This window comes from Dama dama, chromosome 6 (assembly GCF_033118175.1).
Source record: "Dama dama isolate Ldn47 chromosome 6, ASM3311817v1, whole genome shotgun sequence".
NCBI lineage: Eukaryota > Metazoa > Chordata > Mammalia > Artiodactyla > Cervidae > Dama > Dama dama.
Window position 1 is genome coordinate 43,916,528 of NC_083686.1, and position 26,878 is coordinate 43,943,405.

The following is a 26,878-nucleotide window of genomic DNA, read 5'->3' on the forward strand; positions in this document are numbered from 1 at the left end:
CTCTTGTTCTTTCACTCTTAGGTCAAATGCATGGCAAGGCAAACCACTATGTAGTTAAATAAAAACTGTATGTTTACTTTTTATATTTATTTTTAAAAATAACATTTGTAATATTATAAAAGAAATAAAAATTTTGAAAATGGAGAAAATCATAAAGAAGACTATCTCACCACACAAAGATAAACCTTTATTAGTGTATTTTGGTGTAGTTTCTTCTAGTGTTTTCTCTCTCTGAATGTATATGCACAATTTTTAAAGCAAATTGAGGATTACTTTTTACCTATAGTTTATTCTCTTCTTTTAAACACGTAATACTGTGGTATATCAATTCCTACACCTCATTAAACATAAAAACAGGATTTTTCAACAGCTGTACCCAATTTTGGATACTCTGACTCTATGAAATTTTTTCTGCTGTAGATAATACCCAAATAAAAAACCCTTCCACCTTTACAAACCCAAAGACTGTTAAAAACACTTACAACTTTATACGCTCAGTGAAATAATCATAAAAGTCGTTACCTGAATATTTAAATGAGCAATAAGCTTTTCATTGGCTTTATTTCTAGTCTCCAGAGAAAGGATATCAGAGGAGCGACCCCCATCCAATGCAATCGACAGTCGTTCTATCTCTCGTTCTCTAAGTTCAATCTGAAAACATAAAGTTGTGCTATCATTTTTAAAGATATGGTTTTGAACTGAAATGGTTAACACTGCACAAATGTTTATTTGAATATACTTCCATTTTTCTTTTCTCCCACATGTTACTGACACATAAATGGTATTATGAGATCCATTTACGCAGAGCAAAAATATACACAGAAAATCTCAACCTAAGAATTGTCAACACAGGTTTCATAAGTATTTTTATTGAAGAGATTCTTTCTAGTTTTACATTTTGTTTTTTCCCTCCTCTAAGATTAGGCAATGTTTATACAAAAAGAAACTAAGTCCTGGAACTGAGTTTGAACTACTTCAGTGCCTGGTGAAATAAATGGGAGATAAACAAACGAATATAAAACAAAAAGGAAAGTGATTTGCTACTGAAACTCATTATTAAAAAGGATATAAGGCCGGAATGAATTTGCTTTACTATCTATTACGCAGAAAAAAACAGACATACAGTCAAAAACATCACTACCAACCATGAATTCACATGCAAGAATCTAGAAAAACACACACACTTTCAAACTTTGGTTTTCTTTTAAAAAAAAAATTGAAAACAAAAACCAAGTATTCAATTTAACAAACAATTATTGAGCATAGTTCTAAATATACAAAGATGAATAAAACATGATCCCTTACTTTCAGGAACACACAGCTTTACAGGAAAAGCAATAAAGTAAACCAATAACTACTTTAATATGTTGTTCAATGATACAATAATAGAAATAGATATATAGTACCAAAGTAGTCAAGGGAACAAATAAGTCCAAAAAAGTTATAAAATATGCTAGGCAGAGAAGAAAGGAGGGATATTCCAGGCAGTGACAAAGAAGCACAGGCAACATGCTATGTTTAAATGAGCAGAAGTGACTCAGTGTGACTGAATTACAACACGCAAGGGGAATTAATAGTTGGAGATGAGGCCAAAGAATTAGGCAGGAACTAATTATGATAAGCTCTGTATACTTCACTAGGGAGAAATATTACTCAGGACTAAAGGGTGAATGTGATAAGAATAGGACCAGAAGCAAGGAGACCTAATGTAGGAACATATGAAAAATGATTAGAGCCTAAGAAACAGTGGGACAGGACAGAACAGAATACGTAAGTTTAAGAACTGATAGAACTTGGCAAGTGGTATGTGACAGGCAGAGAATGAGACATATAAAGACTACAGAACGCTGGCTTAGCTTCCAACCAAAGTTGAGAATATAGGAAGAGAAACAAATGTCAGACAGAAGCTGGAAAGTTCAGCACTAGGCATATGTGAACACACAGCATTCATCCAAATGGAAATGCCAGTGTCAAGCTGGGCATATCAGAATGGAACTCAGCAGAGAAGTGTCAGCCTGAGAGACTGGGGAGTCATCAATATTCAGGTAATAAACTAAGAGAGTAGATGAGACTATCTGAGAAAACATGGAGAGGAGAAGTCAAAGAATCTTGGGGATTGGTGATATTTTAGGGAGCAGGCAGACAAAAGAGCAAAGACGATATTATAAGAGGCTAAAAAAAAAAGGCAAGAAAAGGAAAACAAAAAGAAAATGAAGCCACAGAAGAGTTTCAAAGAGAAATGATCATTAATGTCAAATACTGCAAAGTGCGTCAGGAAAATGAAGACTTAAAAGTATCCTTCTGGACCCAGCAACTAATGTCAATGGTAACAGTGACTAGACCAACTTATGCAGTGGGGGACAGAGGCCAACAGAAGGTTAAGAAGTGAACAGGAAGTGAAGAAGTAGAGAAAGAAGAATAAGACACCCTTTAGACTGGCTCAGACAGTAAAGCATCTGTCTACAATGCAGGAGACCCGGGTTCGATCCCTCGGTTGGGAAGATCCCCTGGAGAAGGAAATGGCAGCCCACTCCAGTATTCTTGCCTGGAAAACCCCAAGGACCACGGAGCCTGGTGGGCTACCGTCCACGGGGTCGCAAAGAGTCGGACATGACTGAGCGACTTCACTTTCACTTTCAGAGAAGTATGCATGAAGGAGAAGGCCTTAGTTAGCAAGAGGGGAAAGGTAATTAAAAGATTTTTTAAGGGGTATTAGTGATGATGATAAAAGCATCTCCTCACAGTACTGAAAAAATGTATAGCCATTAAAATGGCCATATAAGTTTGTTAAAGAATAACTGATTAAAGCAATATCCTAAGGAGAAGAGAGGGAATGGGGCCAAGCACACAAAACAGGAAGAATACCATCCTACCCATTAAGTCTTAAGGAGAACCTGTGAATATTGCTCATTTGAAAGGCAGAGATAGGAAAATGAAAAAGAAGCCGATGTGCTGAGAAGGAGGGTGTTACAGGCCATGGAAAAAGCTTGAAGAGAGCTGTAAAATCTGGAATACATGCTGAGAAGAGAACAAACTCCCACCAAAAAAAAAAAAAACTGATAGAGCAGACTCAATCAAGACTGATAACCACATGAAATTGGTGATTTCAATCAGAATGGTCAGGCTATTTTCTTCAAACGCCTCAGCCACCTCATGAAGACAATAAAGACTGGTCAGTTTATGTTCATAAAGTACTTAGGAAAAAAATGTGATGAAAGAATGACTGAATATAAATTGAAAAATATCAATTAATATTCATCTCATATGCATATTTGATATGTTCAACATCTCTCCATAAAGTAAGTTTTTTGGATGACATTACTACAATTCCTTTTAACTCCATTTATCCAAGTGATCGTCAAAGTACTTTATAAACTTAACACTTATACCAATACATAGGTTACATCTATACTGGTATGTGCAGATTTCTTCACTCCAAAAAAACATAGTTATGTGCAGAATATGAAAAACATGTTACCTGATTTAAACTTCAGTAAGCATATTAAGAAAGAAAGCCTATAATTACCCAAATCAGAATTTAGCCAAGACACAAAAAGAAAGTATTAGAGAACAAAGGTTGTTCAAAGTTTTCATGTAACCCCGAATCTACTTATTCCCTTGCTTCTTTAGAAAACCATCTTATGGGGTACTGGTGCTTATAGAGAAAGTTTTCATGTAACCCTGAATCTGTTCACTCCCTTGCTTCTTTACAGAGCACCAGTGCGTACAGAGAAAACATTCAACAAGCGTGGCCACTCGGAAGAGTAACTTTCAAAGACATACTTAAAATGATAAAATCTACAGAAAGGGTAAAACAAGTTTTTAAAAATACTATTATAAAGCATAATACACTTCAATAAAATACCTCTTGAGATGGAAACAGTTAATACGGTTATAATATTTGGGGAGATAGACGATTCACCTTAAAAAAAAAACAAACTACTATTCACCTCAATGCATAGTGTAGGGAATGGACTGAAGGCTCTGAAGCCATCTAAGCCAATCCATCTATTAATTCTATTAATGAATTTACTAAAAAGAAAAGCTGTATTAAAAACTCAGATATCAGAAATATTAAACATAACCCAATTCTATTTACAGTCACAGCGCACTCACCTCAATCCCAACTAGATAAATAAAAAATCCTACCTGCTTGTTATAATCTCTCAGTCCACTTTCCATCATTGCTAACTTCTCTTGTAACTGGCAGACTTCCTGTTGAAGTTCTTGAATTCTGAAACACATTTATAAGTAATGTCAATATATTTTTGATAAGAAATACAAAATTACAAAAGTGAAATTAGATGCCTTCTTTTAAAAACCCTCAACTTTTTGTTTCTCAGTGAGGTAGGAGGTGCTGGGCCAAAGGGTTCCCAGGCCACAGCACAGAGTACATCATCTTAGAGATTTAATTTTATAAGAACAGATACAAAACTGAGTGGTAAATAATCTGAAACTCAGAATCATTATGTCTCCTACTGCATTTTGATCCTTAAGACAAATTCTTCTGGGTACTGTTGCCAATTCTTAGGTTCAGGGAACTAAGCATCAAGTCTAAAACTCACAATACTATTAAGTGAAACAAGGGACTAAATGTTTTCTGACCCCACATGACCCTGTATTTTCTAACGAACTATCTTGCAATCTTAGAGAGAAGAAAAATACTGAGAAATACCAATTTTCCAGGTAACTACAGCTAAAAAAAAACCTACTCTTTCCTGGAACTTGTTAATTCCAAGAGAATCAAGATTTGTCTAAATCATCTGAATTGTATGAATGCCTAAATGTACTGTACTACATCAAACTTTGCCAAGCATTAACAAAACAGGACATAATCACTTTCATACTGGAAAAATAAAGCCTGAAGCCAGGTTTAATTTTAAGAGAGATTTTCCATAGGATAGGCAGAATACGGCTGAACACTGCTTGTACCTGCTGTTAGTATTACTAGAACCAACACCACCCACTAGTCTAGGAGGAGGAGAGCAGTATGTATGCAACCGCACTCATATATGCATGAGTGACTCTAAATACAGTGCATGTGCAAATAAAACAAATAAGATAATCAAGAGACTAACGCTATCTATGATGGCTTGATAGAAAAGAAGAATGTTAAGGCAAAGAAAGAGACAGAAAATGATACACATGTTGTTGTCCAGTCACTAAGTTGTGTCCAACTCTTTGCGACCCCATGGACTGCAGCATCCCAGGCCTTGCTGTTCCTCACCATCTCCCAGAATTTGCCCAAGTTCATGTCCATTGAATCGAATACATACGGAGCCGTCTAAAACTCGGTAAATAATATATTAACATATTGTCTAAGTCCTAATTTATAAGTACCAGAAAAACAAAACACAAAATATTTCATGGGTAAAGTCAAGTAAGTGTATAAATACAGGTACATAACATTGTGTGAGAATAACTGAGCTAAAGACCCTAGTAAGTCCCCCAACCAATGTCTTTTTTTTTTTTTTTAATTGCTATAGAGGTTAATAATAAAGTAGAAAACGCTCTCATATTGTCTACATTATCTACAAGTAAAAAGCCAGCTGCACCAGCCATTCCCACTAGTGTATTCTGCACTTAAACTGCTTCTGCAGCCGAGACCCGAGAGGCTGTCACTAGCGCTCTCCTACTCGTCTGCACCTTCTAACATGTTCTTAATGGCATTTTGTGTATTTCCCCTTGTCTCACCTTCTTACCGGGTTGTAAGTTTCTCAAAATTGCATCTTTACACCCTTTTCCAAAGAGTTAATTGAAATTATAATTAAAATAGAATTTACATCGGATTCCAAGTTAAGGAAACACCAACATACAGAGTTAGAGAGTCATGAAGCAAGACTTTCACAGCCAGTTACAAGTCTACTCATGCTACTGGCATTTGAGAAAAATCTGAACTAACGCAGAGTCTGTAGAAGATTTACTTGGGTGATAAAGCTGAATGTCAAAGCAACTCTACTCAAATAGGCTCTAGGTGGCACTAAATTGTTTTAAAGCAAATATGGACAGAAACCTCAGATATATGATTTACTTGAAATCAAATTTCAAAACAAGTGAAAACCTTCAATATTCAGAATATATTCAGAAAGCATTTACTGAATGCTTGTGCAAAGTTCTATGCTACACACCAGAGATAGGCTAGTTAAGAAGACAAAACCCTACTATCAAGAAACTTAGGGCTAACCAAGTGATGAGGTAACTAGCGCCAACAGAGGATTCTTTAATGCACCTGTCATCAGCCACGTGCAGGAGGTCTGCGATGTAAGGGTCATCCGGCTGAGGAACCGGATATGAAGTGATTTCAGAGGGAGGGACTGGTTCATCAATCTGCATGCGCTGGCGCCTGAAAGCAATATTTCTTTTCTTGCCACCTAAAAAAAAAGCAAATGTGTATTTCAAAAACTGAAAACAAAACACTGTCTTAGAATTAAATACTTCAGAAGATTAGCCTTTTGGTTATAAAGTATGTCTCTGGCTCTTATTACATAAGAGCCAGGTCAAATGTTTTCTCCCTTACATATAAATACCTACCTGATCTTTAACTGAACAACTCATTTTTGCAAACCTCAACAAGACATGGTTAGAAAGCAACCTTTATTTTCTTCATGCTTGGTATATATGCCCAGATTTAATCTGTCCCTTCATGAGATGGGGACCAAACTGTGGCAAGACTAAAAGTTGAGTGTGCCTTGTGGTACATAACAGAGCTCAAGAAGTCATCACCAGCAGAAAACTGTCAAATGAGAAGCTGAAGGCAATGATAACTAAAATAAACATGTTTATTAAGCAAGGCCAAAAGAGCAGATAACTGAAACTTTAAGAATCAAAATCAGTATATAGCAGAATATGTATCCTGAATTAATGGGGAATTTTCTTAATTATCCTTAAAACCAGCAGGAGTAATTTCTTTTGATGGCTAGATATATCCCATATTGGTCCAAACCACAAGGATAATTCACCTTTTCCAGTACCTGGCCAAGATTAGACACGTACTTGAAAAACTAACTGACCCTCACAAAGAACAAACACAACCCACAACTCTGTCTTCCTCAGAATCCTAACAAGTTTTCTATACTCCTAACCTCTTGTTTTGAGGATGAAGAAACCAGGTCAAGAGTATTTAGGTGACCTGCTTGTAGTTACACACCTGAACACACAAACCACTTTCCTCTTCCCTCATCTCCTGGTTTTCCTCCTCGGCTGCTCCTTCTCAGTTTCTCTCAGAGACCCTCTTCTTCCATCTGTGCCTTAAAAGACAATTTCCTAGGGTCTGTCTTTGGTTCTCCTCTCTTTCCAATCTACATAATCTCACTAGTAACTCCTACCACATTCAAAGCTTCAGTTCTCAGGATATTCCAATGATTTCCAAATGTGACTCTTCATCTAGGACCACATTTCTGAGGACAGATCTACATATTCCACTGCATACTAGGAGTTTCAATGTGAATGTCCCATGGATATAACATACTCAACAAACCCTTTGTAGACCGTGGACTTCTGTTCTGTTTTCCATATTCCCTATCTTAAGAAATAGTACCAGGACATCCTTGGTGGTCTTGTGGTTAAGACTAGGGGCGTAGGTTTGATCCCTGGTTAAGGAACTAACATCCCACATGCCCCATGGTGCAGCCAAAAAAAAAAAAAAGAAAGAAATAGTATTAATATCCTCACTCATCCACTCATTCACTTCAAACAGAAACTTGGAAATTCCTCTACACCCCAAGTTTACTAAATTTATCCATCACTAAATTTTAGAGATTACATCTCTAAATCACCCTTGATTTAGGCCCACTCTTTTCTCAGAAAATCTAATTATCCTCCTTTTTTAGTTTTCTTAATCTTTTAGTTACTTCTGAGATCTTCCCCCACATTTCCGCATCTTTTCTGCCTTTGGCTCATGGTCCTTGCTTGCCCAGCTTATTTTCTGCCATTTCGAGTCCCACGGATTCCTCCCTGATCCTGGCCGCCCAGTCTGCAATTCTTCCATTCTCAGAGTCTCCTCTTCAGTCAGCTACAGGCACAGAGTAACATGATTAAGCCTGGACTGTGTTACCAGATAGAACTGAGCCAGCTTCCAGATCTTCAACTCTCTTCTGAGGCAACCTTCATTCTGACCAAATTACTACCGGTCCTCACCATGTTCTTTAATCCCTCAGTCTCTACCAAGTCTCATAATTCAGCACCTGCCTTCACCTCATTTACTTCCATGACCTTAATCTCATGGTTCAGACACCTCCATGATCTGGTTACTACTACTGGAGATTCTTCCATCAACTTTGAGCCTGGACAACCACTAATGCTGCATATGCCCCATCATTTCTTTTTTCTTCTCTGATAAGTACTGAGCATAAGGCTAAGAAGACTAAAATAAACTAAGAAACAACAAAGTATATCATTTTCAAAGTCTTTAGAGTAGGAATTATTTTTATAATAATGATGATAATAATAATAGAAAAAAGAATTCAAATTAATAATAAAGGAAATAAAACCCTAGGCACTGAGGATAGACTACTTATACCTAAGAAGTTTACTGTTATATAAGTTTCTAAGCACATGTATAGAATACAAGCTGGGTCTTCAGAAATCAATTTTAAAGGTTTTGTGACTATCCAAATACTTTTCAAATACTAAAGTCTAAAGCATGAATACCCAAAGTCCCATTGCAGTCAACAGTTTGAACATCTTTACAAGATTAGATGTATATAATTTGTTTTGAGAGGGAACAGATTCACCTGGAGTTTGAACTACAGCTTGCAAGTTCTTTTCTTGAAGCTGTTGAATTTTTTCGTTCTTAGCTTTGCTTTCTTTCTCCATAAGTTTGAGTTTATGAACATATTGATTGTTTAGAAATTTCAGATCAGCTGTTTCACGTGCGCACTTTTTCAACGTGGTTTTCAACTCTTAAAAGGAAAAAGATTTAAAGAGCATTTTTATACATCAAGAAGTTCTTCCATTTCATAAAACAAAAAAATCACAATAATTTGAAAGGCTCCACCTGATTCTTACATGCTTTGTTAGAAGGTTGTAACTTTTCTACCACGATTAACAAAACTGCAAATAAGTCACTAAGCACAAAAAGGAATTATATTTTTCTTCTGTGATGAGACTAATATGAGCTTTTGATCCAGTAAATTGGATATGAAGCTAAGGGATTATCAATTCATGCCAAGTATTAGCCAGGGCTTTCTACTAAATACAAGAAGATTTTATAATAAGTTAGCCACATAATTTACCCTTTGCCTAGTACCTCTGAAATCATTCTATCTTCCAGATCAAAAACAGGATATAAAAGAATCAGAACAATAGACATACAACTTTTTCTCAGAAACACAGAAGTTGTTACAAGAAAATTTTTCTTCAGTACCAGCATTTAATATTTTCTACAGCAACTTTTGGGCTTCCCAGGTGCCACAGTTGGTAAAGAATCTGCCTGCCAATGCAGGAGACACAAGAGACGCGGGTTCAATCCCTGGGTTGGGAAGATCCCCTGGTGAAGTAAAAGGCAACCCACTCCAGTATTCTTGCCTGGAAAATTCCATGGACAGAGCAGATTGGTGGGTTACAGTTCACAGGTTCACAAAGAGTCAAACACAACTGAGCGCACACCACCACCATTACAGCAATTTTAATTCTAAAAATTTAATCCACATTCACTAAAGATGAATATAGTTGTGGAATGCAAATTTATGTTTCTTTTGGAAACTCTTCAACACACCCTACAATATTTCAGGAACTATCAGTAGGAAGACTATCACATTTTCTAATCAATAGTTTCAAAGGTAGAGTAGGACTTCCCATATATAAAATGAAAAGGGCAAAAATTTCAAAAGTCACAAAAATTTACCTTTAATATGTTGACCTGATTGTTCTCTCAGTTTCATTAATTCCAGGTATAATTCATTATTTTCTTTACTCAACCTTGCATTTTCAAGTTTATAAGGTTCCAATACAAAATCAAAATTGGCACTCTCTTTTTCAGCTTTCACAGCAGATAATTTTGATTTCCGAAGACTTTCTGTTGTATGAACTAGATCACTAACATTAAAGAACGGAAAATGCAAATAGAAGGAAACATTCTATTAACTTTTAATAACTAAAAACAGACTTCTAAAAGGACTTAAATGTTAATACTAACATGCTATCAAATCAAAAATCAAACATACAAAAACAAACACTAGAGGTCTTTCAAGGTACTAGGAAGGTCTCAAAACTTTCCTGTTGTAATTAAGTTATAAAACATATACACATAGGCAGAACCATCTTTAAACTTGGTCTCACTCACCCCCCCATGTCTAATTAGTCACCTGATCCTGTGGAATCTGTGAACCTTACTTGGTCATTTAACATTTACTGAATGCCTGCTACATGCTGAGTGTCAGGGATGCAACAAACACGGATCAGTTACCTATCTCTAAGAACACAGATGAACAGAATATTCACTACATCAACATTTACTGGGCAGGGAACATGGTAAGGAACCCACTGACATGGAGCTTATATCATTTGTCGAAAGTTACAGCACTCTGCGATAAACTCAATAAATATTTCAGTGCCGACCTTGCGTTCAGCCTGTCCTAGGTATGGCGGTGAAACAGTCAGTCTCTAGTTTCTTGGAAGTCTGCATTCTAATGGGAAGGTAAAACAAATTTCCAATAATAACAACAGCTAAGGTAACGTGCAGTATATGTGACAGAGAGCTGCAGGCCATATAGCTAACTGAGCATAAAGACAAAGCAGGAAGGAGAGGAGAAAGAGACTTTACAGGCAGATAGAACAGCATATGGAGAGACCAAGGGCGAGAGTGAAATGTGTTCAGAAGCTTCAGGAGGTTGGTGCAGGGAAGATGAAGGGAGTGTAAAATCACTGGGGAAAATGTGTGTCAGTTTCTTGGAAAGTTAAACATACTCCCACCCTATAATTCTGAATTGCTGACCTAGAACTAGATCATGAAGGATTCTGGAGGCCATACTAGAGACCACAAAGTATCTTTCATCCACCCTCTTCTTTTCATCATTATCACTTACAGTCCTACTGCAAAAACTTCCTAGACCATTTCTCTGCTGTAGTTAGTCTCAAATCACAGTAATAGGATTTATGTGGAAAAGAATAAAAATCACAAAGAATCTTCCAGTTAAATTAACATGTTAACAGCTAAAGTCATGATCAACCACCTTAGAGAAGCATCATAAATGCGTAGCAATTAGAGATCAGTGACTAACATAATATCATGTCAACTGCATTTCAATAAAATAAAAACCAGTGAATAGAGCAGCTACAGAACTCCTAACCAGATCAGAAAATCACATTAAAAACTGTACTTTTACTCACAGACAAAACCCTCAGAAACATTTACTCTAAACAGTATAGAGTGCACGGTGACCCTGGAGTTTTGCGACGTGGAGAAGAGAGAAGCTTCAGGCGATTTAAGGACTTTAAAAGTCTACCCATTTTTGTACTAAAGCACGAAGCTCAACAAGAAAACTAGATAAATGGGATTCAGGGTCACACAAGTTTGCAGCAGTGTTTCCATCTTTACCTGAAAAGTTTTTCCACCAAAGGTAAACAGTCCACTGTCAAAGTCTGGCGGTATCCCAACTGATCCAATCTTTTCCTAATATTAAGATACTTTCTTTCTGCAGCTGTAGTCATCTTGTGTTCCAAACTAGGTTTATTCACTTCCAAAAATTAAAATCCTATAAGAAAAGAGTGAAACATCGTTCTATTATCAGTTATTATTATTGTTTAATGTTTTAAAAAAAGATTCTTTTAATATGAAGCAATTATTTTTTTGTTTCTTTTCAGGCAGACAGCTCTCTAGAATATTTAGATTGATTTAAATCCAATGCTAATGATATCCATGTTGCTGCATTAAAATAAATATCCCCTCATAAACTTAATACACAGAAGTTAAAACAATAAAACCTCTAGATAAAAGAAAGAAGAATATTTTTCCAAGCCTGAGACAGGCAGAGAATACTTAGAGAAGCCTCTTTTAAGTTTTTCTTTTAAATATAAAAGAGAAACTTGATAAATTGGATTTCTTCAAATTAAAAATGTCTGCTCATCAAAATATATCCTTTTATTTGACAAAACAAAAAACTTAAAAGAGTAGGAGAAACATATTCATAATATCTAACGAAGGATTTGTATATAAAATACAGAAAGAACCCTTACAATTCAATAATAAATATAACCCAATAAGAAATGCAAGGCTAAGATTTGCAAAAGATATCTGAATGAGAACAATCATATGAAAAGATGCTTAACACCACATCAGAGAAATACAAATTAAAACCACAATGAAATATAATTTTGTCCATACTAGAATGGCTAAAATTAAAGGTACAATACTAAATGTCTTCAAGGACTTGGAGTAACAGGAATTTTCACATTGTTACAGGAGTGTGAAATCACTGTGGAAAAAGTCTGTGGGAGGGAGGCTCAAGAGGGACAGGACATATAAGTCCTCATAACTGATTAACGCTGTTGTATAGCAAAAGCCAACACAAATTGTAAAGCAATTATCCCCCAATTAAAAATAAATTAAAAAGTGTGGCAGTTTCTTATAAAGTTAAACATACTTCTAGCCTATGACTGTGTAATTCTACTCCAAGGTATTTATTCAAGAAAATGAAAATAAACATCTATAAAGAGACTCTACAAGAATATTTGAAGCATCTTTATTCATAATAGCTTCAAACTGTAAACAAACTATACAGAAGAAGGATAAGGACACTATACTTAAACAATGTAATATTACTCAAGAATAAAACAGAACTGGTACGTGTCAACAGTATGGATGAATTAAAAAACATCTGAGCAATAGAAGCCATGATTATATGAAGTTCAAAACAGGCAAAATTAAACTATGTACATAGAAATTAAAACAGCTGTCACCTAGAGTGATGGGGGTAGTTGGAGCCTGACTGGAAGGGCGAGAGGGAGTTCTCTTAGGTAATGAAAATATTGTGGTAATGGGGACAGACATCACACCAATGTATACATTTATCAAAGCTTTTCAAATAGCATATGTAAAGTTTACTTAGATTAAAAAAGAAAGACCCCAACATGTAAGTATCTCTGAACATCTTTTTATCCTTGTCTTTTTAAATATCTATGAATATATCATCTATCAAACTGCCCTAAAATGGAGTTATCCAAAGATCACTTCTTTAAAAAAACATGCTCTCTTTTCTAACCTTTGCCAGGTAAATGTGGTCCTGGTACTCATATTTCTAAATCAAACAAAAACTTTGTTTTACATCTGTATTGCTTTTCACAATTTATATAAAACATGCATGGATATGAATATATGCAAAATTTGATCCTCACAACCATTATGAGGGAAAAAGGGTCAAGGACACCCTCCACATTCAAAGATGAGGAAAGGCTGCCTAGAGACAATAACTTTTTCTAAATCACAAGGTCACCAAGTAGGTGGGCAGTCAGGTCTCCTGAGTCCTGACCCAGCGCTCAGGTTTCTGCATTATGCCGCCTCAACTTGCTAGATGACTCCTAAGTGAGTACTGCTCCTTGATAACTCCTTCCTACAAATCTCTCCTTCTCCACATTCTTGTTAGCCTTTTCTCTGAATGACGTCCCCATTCTATGCTAGGCTCTTTCCAGGTTCCTTCCACAAGAGGGACCTGACTGATGCAGGTGTTCTAGAAAAAGTCCTGAAGAAGTCAGACGTGCACCTGTCAGAACAAGAACCAGCAGGGCCTCACAATTCAAACATGCCTCCTTTTTGTCTGGTATCAACTTTGGCTACCCAGAAAGAATACATCCTCACATCCTTCTGAGAGACAATATGAGTATTAAAAAAGAAAAATCATCAACACATACGACAGATGAAAAAGATTAAAATCCTCTCAGGAAGGACAAAAACACATGTATTAGGCTTTCCCCACCCATGCATGGGCTGCTGTCCTTCACCACCAACACAACGCGCCCGTCTACATCATCCAAACACTGCGGCCATACTGAAAGTTTTCCAGCAGAACAACATAAAAGGTAAGGTTTGGAGGTCCTCCACGCATACGTGTTTGGAACTACCCACTTCCTTAACTCTAGGGAGCTCACGTCTGAAAGCCAGTGCATCTTATTTTTACAAAAGTATCCTGTGCATCTCTGTGTGTGCGTGCATATATATACATCTATATATAATCTCCTGTGTATATAATATACATGCACAAGGGCTAGAAAAACAAAACACCCCAAACCATCATTAACTAGGTTATCTCGCGAATCCTCCCTCACTGAACTAAAAACAGTAGAGAGTGGAAGAGGGGATGTTTACTAAGGTGCCGGACAAAGGTTAATAAATGACTCGTCCTAGGCTTTGGGGCACTTTTGTTTTACAAAGAGCCTGTATGATTCTTATACGAAAGGGTATTTTAACTTTTAAATCAACCCATCAGTCGATAGGAGGCGGATCTGCTGGAACCGCACAGACGCGCGGCAAGCGGGGCCGGAGGACCCGGGAGCCCTGGCAACCCCAGGCCGACCTCCGGGCCGCAGTCCCGCTGTCGGGAGCTGAAGGGAAGGGGGTGTCCGCGGCGAGGCGACAGGGGCTCCGCGCCCCGCCCGCCCGGGGCCCGCTTCCTCCCGAGGCCGCGCGGCCTCCCTCCCGGCAGCGCCTGGGCCCGGCCCGCGGGGACGGCCCGGGAGGCGGAGGCGCCGCCCTGCCCAGCCCTCCCGCCCCGCGCCGCGCTCACCCGCAGCCCCGGCCGCCGCTCCCTCCGCCTGCGGTCGCATCTCCCCTCGCGCCTCGCCTCCCTCGCTGGCTCCTTCCGCCCAGACACCGGCTCCGGCGCTACGACAGTTTGAAAATGGCGCGGAGAGACGATCAGGGCCGGCGCGGAGGCGGTGCCGCGGTTGCCTCGGTAACGGGAGCGGCCGACGTTTCGCCGCGCGCAGCGGGGACGCGCCGGACTGGGATGGCGGCGCTGGGCCCCGGTGCCCGGAAACGCAACGGCCCGCACGGCGCGAGGCCGCGGCGCCCCCTGGCGGCCGGCGAACCCCTAACCTCAGCGGCTGCCGGCGATGGGACTCCTCCAAGTCGATCGCGTGCCTTGCTTGACCTTCTCGGCGCGGGGTCAAAATCCTGCCCAGCCCTGGTCCCTGCCGCGGATTAGCCTTCACCCGTTAGGGGGACGCCTTCGCCTGATCACCAACGACAGGCACAGTTGCAACTTTCCGTGTCAGCCACCTAACACAATTAACTGTTGCTCCCACACCCATGTCCAGATGTGTAGACCCTTAGATTATACTCAACCCGCTGTGATGATATAACATCATGATGTTTTGATCCCGTGAGTTATAACTCATCCCGTCAAAACGTAATTATTTGTTTGTATGTCTCTCCCTGCCGTCCCCAGTTGTGAATTCCTGAAGTCAGAGATTATTTTACTCACTTATGTTTCTCTGGCACTAACCGCAATAAACATTTGTGAATGGAATTAAATTCAAATCAACTCGGTTTAGAGAGCTTGTTCATAAACAGAAAACACATGGTCAAATTGTAGAATTCTATTTCTCGCGTGAAAACTTCTAGATGATCAGAGACGAGCTCATTTCCTCCTTTCTGATTACTGCTCTGGCAAGTAGGACTTTCATTCTGAAAATGTATTGTCTTTGCATATTACCTAACTGCTTTGTGGGTGTGAATACTTTGTACCCATTCGTGTATTGTTTTAGCCGTTTCTGTTGTGTCTTGTCTGCCTTCCAGCATGCTTTAAAAGTTGTTTTGTGGCATTTCTAAGAGGAAGTGAGTTAGGCTCTGTAGATGGCTTTTGTTGTCTTGAAGATGTACCTTTAAATACATTTTTTTTCCTGAACAACAAATATTTTTTTAAAATCACAGCAAAATGACTATGCAGTGGCCATCCAGTCCAGATAACTCTTTGTCCCACATGCATAGCAGTTAGAAAATGTAAGAACCAAAGCCAAAGAAATTTTATAAGTTAAGTGGGATACTGAAGTTATAGGCCAGTTTTGCTCCAGGTAATATGGAAGACCAGAGCAAGTTCACTGTTGGACTGAGATCAGGGTCCCTGGTGCACACCCAAAGTTGTTGCTGCTTGCCACCCAGGTCCTAGGCTTTAGGGGAGCAGCAGGACTAGGGAAGCAGAAGGAAGTAGAAACTGAGCTTGCTGTGGGCTCTCCCCAAATCACCAGGGGACGGGAGCCCTCAATTGGGGGTCGATCCTGGTAGGCCTACCCTCAAAATTGATAATTAGGAGGAGGTAGAGCTAGATCGGACCCGAATTGCAGGCAGATTCTTGACCATCTGAGCCACCAGGGAAGCCCATGAATACTGGAGTGGGTAGCCTATCCCTTCTCTGGGGGAACTTCCTGACCCAGGAATCCAGAGGGGGTCAGTCTCCTGCATTGCAGGTGGACTCTTTACCAGCTGAGCTACCAGGGAAGCCCCAGAGAAGAAGAACCTTTCACTGAAAATGAGCTTGCAAACCAAAAACAATCAAGAAATCTGATGCTAACAAAGCCAACAAAATAAAACATCAAAACATGAATTCTTGGGTTTCCCTGGTAGCTCAGTGGTAAAGAATCTGTCTGCCAGGGCAAGAGACGTGGTTCAATCCCCGATCCAGGAAGATTCCACATACCCCAGAGCAGCTAAGCCCATGTGTGACAACTGCTGAGCCTGTGCTCGGGAGCCTGGGAGATGCAACCACGGAGCCCGTGTGCCCTGGCTGTTGAAGCCTGCGTGTCCTCGAGCCCGTGCTCCCCAGCAGGAGAAGCCACCTCCGTGAGAAGCGCAAACAGCAGCTAGAGAGCAGCCCTCACTCGCTGCAACTAGAGAAAAGTCTGCACAGCAGCCAAGACCCAGCACAGCCAACAATAAATAAATAAATAAAAATTCAAAAACCCATGAATTCTCTCTAGATGAAAGAGGCTGATGAAGCTTTAAAAATGCATATATGTAAGGTGATCTGGATCAAAGTTCTTCAACGTTGGCATTTTGGACATTTTGGGCTGAATAATTCTTTGTTTCAGAGGGCCTGTCCTAGGCGCTGTAGAAATGTTGAGTAGGATTCCTGGCTTCAGGCCACGAGATGCCAGTACCACCCACCAAGTTGTGACAATCAAAGATCTCTCCAGATACTGCCGACTGTCCCCTGGGAGGCAAAACCACTCCCAGTTGAGAGCCACTGGTTTAGATAGACGGAAGAAGTAACTTCCATTAGAAAGAACAAGAATTGTTAAATGAAACAAGAACAGATGCATATGAGAGGGAAGCAGTCAGAAAATCTGGAAATTAAAATTATAGTCATCAAAAACTTTACATTATTAAGTGGAATGAAATGTAGATTATAGTTAAAAGAATCAGAGAATTTACCTAGAACCCATTTCTTTGCAGACAAATATATTTAGAACACAATTAAGAAATACAAATACTAGCTTGAGAGACTCTAAAGAGGCACAGAAGGGAATAGCAGCTATGGCAGACAGACCTTCCCACCAAAGATGTCCACACCCAAATTTCTGGTACCTATGAATATGTTATATTATTTGGCAAGAGGGAATTTACAGATGTAATTAAGGTTGTTAAAAGCCTAAAAATAGGCAGATTGTCCTAAATTTTTCAGGTGGGCCCAATGTATTTGCACAAACCCTTAAAAGCAAACAGGTGTGAACAGGACTTGATAGCTGTTGGTGGTCTGAGGATGGTGGGTGCATGCATGTGATGAGTGCGGGGATCCCAGGAGAGCTGAAGGAGGCTAACAGCCCGCAGGGACCCGTGAACCTCAGCCCCAGGAACGGGGACCTGAGTGCCTGCCGACAACTGGAATGGACGAGGAAGCAGATTTCTTCCTCTATTTTCTTACCTCCAGGTAAAAACTCAGACTGCTGACACCTTGATTTTGACAGCAGAGCCCACTTGGACTTCCGACCTACAGAACTATGAGATAATAAATTTGCATTGTCTTAAGCTGCTATGTTTATGTGACTTGTTACTGTAGGAAGAGAAAAAACAACTCAGCAGAGAAGCAAGATTTGAAGAGATAATAGCTAAGAATCTTCCAGAACTGAATCAAGGTACACATCTTCAGATGAAAAATTTGCATCATTCTAGTTAAAGATGGAAGATTAAACGTATCAGCTTTAACCTCTCTCCCTTCCTCCCTCCCTCATTGCTTCCTTCTCTCTATCCCTCCCTCCTCCATCCTTCTAGAATGATGATAAAGGAATTTTAAAGATACTTTTTAAAAGGCTTTAGAACAAACAGAACAGCCGTGGAGACGAGATCAATGAAGTTTCGGGGCTGGCAAGCAGATGGGCAGCAGGAAACTGACTTCTCAGCCTTGAAAATTTTGAATCCCAACCAGCAGTGGGGAAAGTGAAGAAGCCACCTAACTATTCTGCAGAAATCTCAAAGGCCCAGGGTCTGGTGGCACCAGGTACCCTGCTGGAGCTAACAGCAGCATAGCTGTTTTTGGTAGAATGCTTCCAGCTGTCTTGCTCCCTAGACCGTCCGGAGCTGCTTTTGTGTGGTTTCACCTCCTCCTGGAGTAGACGCTTTGCCTCCTGACCTTTGTTACTTCATTACCGGTCTGCCAGCAGGACGGATCAGTTGCAGGCTAAGCAAACTCTGTGGGTAAAACAAACAGGCGTTATTCATACTGGACATCGGCAAGTTATTTACTGACTGCTGTGAGCCTCTCCAAGTAGTAAGGAGAAAGATGGCTGAGAAAACTTCTAGACACGGGATACACACGCTTGGTGTGTATGGCTCTTGCTGGCTTGGTGTGTGGGGTGTGGAAGATAGGGATTTCCTAGACGCTGGGCTTTGACACTGATTCTATTAAGTCCATTTTGTCCCTTCCATACTTTTACTCACTGTATTAGCTTCCTTGGCTGCCGTTATGTGCATGCGAGCATGCTAAGTCACTTCAGTCGTGTCTGACTTTTTGCAGTTCTATGGATTGTAGCTCACCAGGCTCCTCTGCCCGTGAGATTCTCCAGACAAGAATACTGGATGAGTTGCTATGCTCTCCTCCAGGGGATCTTCCCTACCCAGGGATCGAACCCACGTCTCCTGTGTCTCCTGCATCGGCAGGCGGGTTCTTTACCATCAGCACCACCTGGGAAGCCCATGGCTGCCCTTATACATGATCACAAACTAGGTGGCTTACCACAACAGAAATGCAGCCTCTCAGGGGTCTGGAGAGCAGATGTCTGATCAGATCAGCATGTTGTCAGGGCTGTGTGTGCTCCCTCTAGAGGTTCTGGAGGGGAGTCCTTCCCTCCCTCGTCCGGTTCATGGTGGCCGTTGGCATTCTCTAGCTTCCTCAGTTTGTGACAACCTCACTCGCATTTCTGCCTCCACCTTTTCTTCTCTGTATCTTCCAATCTCCCACGTGTCTTTTTTTTTTTTTTTTAAGAAGATTTAAAAATTTTTTAAAGTCTTTATTGAATTTTTTTAAGAAGATTTAAAAATTTTTTAAAGTCTTTATTGAATTTGTTACAATATTGTTTCTGTTTTCTGTTTTGGTTTTTTGGCCCTGAGGCATATGGGATCTTAGTTCCCCAGCCAGGGCTCAAACCTGCACTCCTTGCGTTGAAAGGCTCAGTTTTAACCACTGGACCATCAGGGAAATCCTCTGTTAGTTAGTTTAGTTGCTCAGTCATATCTGACTCTTTGCGACCCCATGAACTGCAGCTTGCCAGGCTTCCCTGTCCATCACCAACTCCCATGAGCTTGCTCAAACTCATGTCCATCAAGTTGGTGATGCCATCCAACCATCTCATCCTCTGCCATCCCCTTCTCCTCATGCCTTCAGTCTTTCCCAGCATCAGGGTCTTTTCTAATGAGTCAGTTCTTCACATCAGGTGACCGAAGTTTCAGCTTTGGAGTTTCAGCTTCATCATCAGTCCTTCCAATGAATATTCAGGACTGATTTCCTTTAGGATGGACTGGTTGGATCTCCTTGCAGTCCAAGGGACTCTCAATAGTCTCCAACACCACAATTCAAAAGCATCAATTCTTCGGCATCAATTCTTTATGGTCCAACTCTCACATCCATACATGACTACTGGAAAAACCATAGCTTTGACTAGGGAGAACTTCGTCAGCAAAGTAATGTCTGTCCTTTTTAATATGCTGTCTAGGTTGGTCATAGCTTTTCTTCCAAGGAGAAAGCATCTTTTAATTTCATGGCTGCAGTCACCATGGGCAGTGATTTTGGAGCCCAGAAAAATAAAATCTGTCGCTGTTTCCATTGTTTCCCCATGTATTTGTCATGAAGTGATGGGACCGGATGCCATGATCTTAGTTTTTTGAATGTTGAGTTTTAAACCAGTTTTTTCACCTTTTGCTTTCAATCAAGAGGCTCTTTAGTTCTTCTTTGCTTTCTGCCATAAGGGTGGTATTTATAAACACACTTATCACTGGATTTAGGACCCACCCAGATAATCCAGGTAATCTCTTCACCTCAAGGTCTTTAACTTAATTACATCTACTAAGATCCTTTTTCCAAATAAGGTAACATTTACTTGTTCTGGGGATTAGGATGTGGACATATCTCTTGGCGGGGGGTGGGGGGGGGTGGGGGTGGGGTGGGGTGGGGGGGGTGGGGGGGGTGGGGGGGGGTGGGGGGGGGTGGGGGAGGGGGCAGCCATTCACGCCACCACATTCCCCTAGTTTTTGACATTTTTATTTAGTCTGGGTAAGCAGGAAGACAAAAGACTGTGTCATATAGCCTATAGAGCCTTACACTTGTGTTAAGGTTTTTCATTTTTTGTATCCTTTTTTCCCATCTTCACTCCCTCTTTGTTTCACTGAAAAGCTGAGAGCTTTCCACCTTTGCTTATTTGTTTAGTTATGGCTGAAGTGAGAGAGGGATGGAGGAGGCAGTCTAGGTAAAAGTGAAAGAATTCAATGAAGTATAAAAGCATTTTCCTACCATCCCTGTAGAGCAAACTAGAGCAGCCCAGCAAAATACGAAATAGCCTCTCATCCAAAGTGAAATAATAAAGCCAGCCTCTAGGGAAAATATCACATATTATCAAATATGTATTTTTAAACACTAGATCATATTCTGAGTGACTTCATGCTGAGTTCCCAAGAGGTTAAAGGAAATTGCATATGACTGAGTGAACAGCAGAATCTCATCTTCCATCTCAGTCTCCCCTGGGTAGCATAATGTATTGTAAAATAGTGGGCAAAACTGCCCAGATTATTCAAATTGTGTTTTTCCTTTCTTCTTATTTTTATAGTTCTTTGCTGAGAGCATTTCAATGAATTTAAATGAGTGCTTTGTGATAGAACTCTATGTAGTGTTATGGGTTGAATTAGGCTCTCCCCGAAATTCATATGTTGAAGTCCAAGCCCCTCAGAGTGTGATCTTATTCGGAAATAGAGTCATTGCAGGGGTCACTGATTAAGATGAAGCCACATTGGTATAGGATGGACCCCTAATTCAGTATTCCTGGTGTACTGATGAAAAAAAATACACTATGTGAAGAGAAACAGACACATGCAGAGAAAAGACAATATGAAGGCACAAGAAGCAGGCTTTCCTGGTGGTTCAGGGGTGAAGACTCCACCTGCCAATGCAGGAAACACTGGAGGCGTGGGCTTGATCCCTGGGTCAGGGAGATCCCCAGGAGAAGAGCATGGCCACCCGCCCCAGTATGCTTGCCTGGGAAACCCCATGGACAGAGGAGCCTGGTGGGCTGCAGTCCATGGGCTTACAAAGGGTGGGACACAATGAGTGACCGAGCACCACCACACCTGAATCACTAACGCCCATTTAACTGGGGTCAGGATTGTCACGCAAAGGCAGAAAATGCGAATTAGCTATTAGGTTACTGGGCTGAAGAAGAGTTCACAGTTCAGATTCAGGGTAAAATAGACAAGAGTATCTGGAATTCAGATCCCCACCAGAATCAATGCTGGGTACGTCGTCCCTCCAGCCACACTAGCTTAAACAATCTTGAGCCGGTGCTCCCATCTGAGAAACCACTTCTCAAAAGAGTAGGGAACATCTGGGAATTAGAAATGACTGTCTGTGCTTGATTGCTTCTTTAAATCCAGTATGCAGGTTAACGCTGTGGGTCCTCCTTGCCTTGGACTTCCTGTGGAAAATATGTTCTTCACTCTCAAGAGAAACTTAGATGAGGCCTGTCGTTTCAACACATTCTTAGTATATGTCTCCTGTATTTCTGGCTCCCATGACCAACCAAGTTTTTAGAGACTTCAGACATCCTAAAGATGTACACTTCTGTTTGGATTGGCGTCTGCCTCTTCTACTATAGTAGCCTTATCTATAGCCTTGCTTGCTTTAGAAAATACTTGAATAAGAAACACTGCTTGGAGAAGGAAATGGCAACCCACTCCAGTACTCTTGCCTGGAAAATCCCGTGGACGGAGGAGCCAATCCATGGGGTCGCAAAGAGTCAGACATGACTGAGCTACTAAAAAAAAAGAAAGAAACACTGCTGCTGAAGCAGCTTATTAAAATAAGAAAAAAAGAAAGAAAAGTAACTTCCACAAGTCAGGAATTCATCTTTAAAGCACTTTCAAATGAATAGATAGTCTTTCTATTTTTGCTGTTTGGGTTACCAGCTTTTGGGGACTCTCAGAATTTACTGTCCCAGTTCAAACATTTCCATTAGAAAGCAGGCTGCTAGCTCTGGCGGCTTCTCCCCAAAGTCCATAGTTTAGCTAGTGCAGAATGAATGTCTGCTTTGAATCAAAGCAGCTTGTGTCAGGGGCTCATTGTGTTGGCAGCGAACCGCAGAAAGAAAATCTTTTTCCATTCTCCCCATCTCTGATGCTTCATGGGGTATCAAGAGCCTTGGCTGTTTGCATTCCCTTTTAGAGAAAAGGTCCACTGCCTTTCTCTATCTGGTTTGGAACTTCCCCTTCCTGGCACATTTCTGGACTGCATGTATATGCGTAACTACCTACTAATCTGTGAAACCTAATCACTTACCCACTGTGACATCTGGGAGAGGCTAGCGTTTGTTTTAAAGAAGCATTGTTTTGAAGTAAGTCAGAAAGAGAAAGACAAATACCCTAGGATGTCACGTATATGAGAACTCTAAACTATGATCCAAATGAATCTGTCTGTGAAACAGAAGTAGAGTCAAGAACATAGAGAATAGACTGGGGGTCTCCAAGGAGGAAGTGGGTGAGAGAGGGGAGAAGTAGGAGTTTGGGATTAGAAGATGAGGACTGGTAAATATAGAATGAATGGACAATAGAGTCCTACTGTATAGCACAGGGAACTGTATTCAATATCCTGTGATAAACCATAATGGAAAAGAACATGAGAAAGAATGTATGTGTGTGACTGAGTTACTTTGCTGTACAACAGTGATTAACACATTGTGGTTCAACGATACTTTGATAATAAATGAAGTATAAAAAAGAAGCATTGATGATGCAGTGATTAAGACTCTGTCCTTCTAATGCAGAGGGTAAAGGTTGGATTCCTGGGCAGGGAATTAATGATCCCATACGCTGCACAGTGAGGCCAAAAAATTGAAAAACCCAAAATTTAAGGGACTTCCCTGGTGGTCCATTGGCTAAGACTTTGCACTCCCAATGCATGGGGCCCGGGCTCAATTCCTGGTCAGAGAACTAGATTCTACATGTGGCTTCATGCTGAAACTAAGGGTTCACATGATGCATGCTGCAATGAAGACGTGGCACGGCCAAATAAAGAAATTTTTTTTTTTTTTTTAAAAGAAGCATTGTTTCTTTAAGAGGGTAATTTCTATCTGGATTTTGAAGGGAGTGTGATTATACGCCCCCATCCCTTACCTCTCACTTTTTATTTATTTATTTTTCCTCTCACTTTTTAATAAAAGATAAAATCAGATGTTGAAGCTGTTGGGTCATGGTTCTTCAGAATGCTTCTACCCTGGGGGCATTTCTGGTTCTAGTTCCGGCTTCTCCATCTAGTATTGGAGTTCCTTGAAGCAGTCTCTCTCACAGACACTTCCTAGTGAAGACTCTGAGGATGACTGACACATTCTTGGTTTTTCAAATAATCATTCATGTTACTTCCCCAACTCTGGAGTTTAAATTCCTCCCCCTGGGCTGGTTCTGGAGATGGATCTCTTCTGAAACAGCTTGGATTTAGCAGTCTGTTGAGGCTCAATTCAGACAGTCTGGGCTGCAGCCCTGCCAAACTACTCCGTATGAATGCCCCGTGGAAAATGTTACCAAGTGGAAACACAGTTCCTGGGGGATTTAAACTTTCATCCTGACTCAGCCGTGAAAAAGAATGCAATCATGCCCTTTTCAGCAACATGGATGGACCTAGAGATTATCATACTAAGTGGAGTAAGTCAGAGACAAACACTCCCTAATATCACTTACATGCAGGATCTAAAAATAGTAAAAATGAATTTATTTACAAAACAGGAACAGACTCATAGACATAGAAAGGAAACTTCTGGTTACCAAAGAGGAAAGGTGGGAGAGGGGGGATAAGTTGGGAGCATAGTGTTAGGGGAAGCACACTGATTGAAACCGCCCACCCTGGCCAGGCACCATAGTAACCATTTGCATGAGTTGTTTTATGGCAGGAGATCCTGATAAGGATACGGAACTAATAGGCCACCACCAGCCGGAAGAGTTCGGGAAAGATCGAGAGGAGACACTACCTGTCCGTCCACTTCCCAGAATCCCTCTTGCTAGCATCCATCTTGGCTGAGCGATGCGTGCGCCACCAGGAAAGACTCTGAATTAGAATGATTGGCCAAAGACTACCCGGAAACGAATCCCATCACCATAAAACCCAAGACTGAGAGCCACGCGGCAGAGCAGTTCTCCTGGGTTCCCTTACCCTCCTGCTCTCCACCCGGGTGCCCTTTCCCAATAAAATCTCTTGCTTTGTCAGCATGTGTCTCCTCGGACAATTCATTTCCGAGTGTTAGACAAGAGCCCAGTTTCGGGCCCTGGAAGGGGTCCCCTTCCTGCAACAATAGGATTGGTAGATGCTAACTACCATATATAAAATAAACAGCAGGGTTTATTGTGTAGCACAGGGAACTATATTCAATATCTTGTAACAAACTACAGTGCAAAGGAATTAGGGAAATGTGGATTCATATATATATAAAAACAGATAACTTTGGTGTACACCTGAAGCTAACAAAATATTGTAAAGCAACTATATTTCCATTAAAACAAAACAAAGCAAAAGCTCTCACCCTGCCACCTTTCTGAGTGGGAGGCTGGCAGAGAGGTGCTGTAATGCTGGATAGTCATTTGGCCAGAATGAAATTTCCAAAGAGAGTGCTTGCCAGTGCTTAAAACCAAAATCCCTGGACACTGCAAAATTAGAGAATCTGGTGAATTTAGCACAGAATATCCATTCTTGCTCCAGTGTACCCCCAAATACTCTCTATCTTAATGTTAAAACAAAACAAAGCAAAGCAAAAACTCGAAGCCCAGACCAAAAGTGATTTTCATGTGGAATCAGGAGAGTGGTGGGATGCTGTAGAGAATAAGGGCCTAGCTGTGCGGTGAGCCGCCTGTGACCAGGTCACTCAGGACTCGGGCTCAGGGCCCTTTACCTGAAGGTGGAGCCCATCTCTTCCCACCTGGGTGAGGCCGTCCTCTGCTCCCCTTGGGATCAACCATGAGGATGTCCTACAGAATCTAGAGGACATACATGTTCAGGTGTCCATTATAAGCATCTTTTCACTATTACACATATTTTAAACACCCTTCCTGTCTTAGTGCCACGAGTGGCCCAGCTCCATCCATTCTGAATGGAAAAGCAGAGACTGCCAGTACTTTTCTTAGGCTTCCCTTCCTCTCCGTCCATATGGAATTCCTCCTGCCCTTCCTGTCCATTTCACTGTTGTGGATGGATTTCAGAGCTTGAATTTTATCCAATATACAGTGGAGAATTATTCAACATGTTTTAAACTGAAAATTGCAAGATGAAGTCAGTCTAGGGAAAGTGAATCTGAGTAGTAGAAAAATCGAAGGGTGAATGGTGCAGAGAACAATACTATGGAGGACAAGAGGTTATTTTAACGATGATGAGATTAAGGCCTGAGGGAAAAGTGAGAAATACTACAAAGAAAGAGCGAGCAGGGCACAGTGAGGGGTCAGCCTCTCAAAGAGAAGTAGTGGAAGGAATCCAGGCAAATGTTAAGGTTTTGAGTTTCAGAGCCTGAAGAATGTGCTGTTGTGCAGCCCCCTGGGTGCAGAGTCAGGAGGCCACCTTGAAATGTGATGGGGGGCTTCCTTGGTGGTCTAGTGGTTAAGACTCTGCCTTGCAATGCAAGGGACAGTTTAGATTCCCTGGTCTCGGAAGATCCCAAATGTTGTGGGGCAACAAACAAGGCCGGTGCACCACAACCTCTGAGCCCGTGAGCTGCAACAGCAGAAGCCACTGCAATGAGAAGCTGCAATGAGGAGTAGCCCTGACTCGCCTCAACTAGAGAAAGTCCTCATGCAGCAAAGACCTACCACAGCCAAAAAAAAAATAAACAAAATAAAATCAATCTTTTAGAAAAAGAAAAAGAAATGTGTTGGGGCAGGAAAGGGGTAACAGGTGGATGGTAAGTGTGGTCTGGGAGGTAAGAGGCTCAATGTATTGCAAAAAATGTCCTGGCATGGCACAATAAGGAAGATGCTTGATCTTTGTCCTCAGTCCTGGAACAGGACATCTAAAATTCTTAGAACTTCTTGAGTGACAGGGTAACAAGAGCAACTTTGTCCGAATGAGATGACTCCAGCAGGACCCTCCATAGCTGCAGGATGGGGCTGGCCACCAGAACGGCCAAGACTTGATTAGACGCTTGGAATTTTCAGCCCCACCCCCAGTCTCTAAAAATGAGAGAGGGGCTGGAGAGTGACTTAACCACCAAGAGCCAACGA

The 26,878-nt window shown here is 40.9% G+C and overlaps 1 protein-coding gene across 4 annotated transcripts in view; it reads right to left on the minus strand.

Moving 5' to 3' along the window:
* The window catches only part of CEP135 (centrosomal protein 135), a 76,312-nt gene extending 61,364 nt beyond the window's left edge, over window positions 1-14,948 (minus strand). For all 4 annotated transcript variants that reach the window (XM_061145910.1, XM_061145909.1, XM_061145908.1 and 1 more), the window contains exons 1-7: window positions 14,718-14,948; window positions 11,537-11,693; window positions 9,845-10,035; window positions 8,733-8,900; window positions 6,230-6,371; window positions 4,150-4,234; window positions 523-651 (exon numbers count right to left, since the gene is read on the minus strand). In XM_061145910.1, the coding sequence (XP_061001893.1) occupies window positions 523-651; window positions 4,150-4,234; window positions 6,230-6,371; window positions 8,733-8,900; window positions 9,845-10,035; window positions 11,537-11,649 (828 nt within the window). In that variant the 5' untranslated portion in view covers window positions 11,650-11,693; window positions 14,718-14,948. The remainder of the gene's footprint in view (window positions 1-522; window positions 652-4,149; window positions 4,235-6,229; window positions 6,372-8,732; window positions 8,901-9,844; window positions 10,036-11,536; window positions 11,694-14,717) is intronic.
* Between the last annotated feature and the right edge of the window lie 11,930 nt (window positions 14,949-26,878).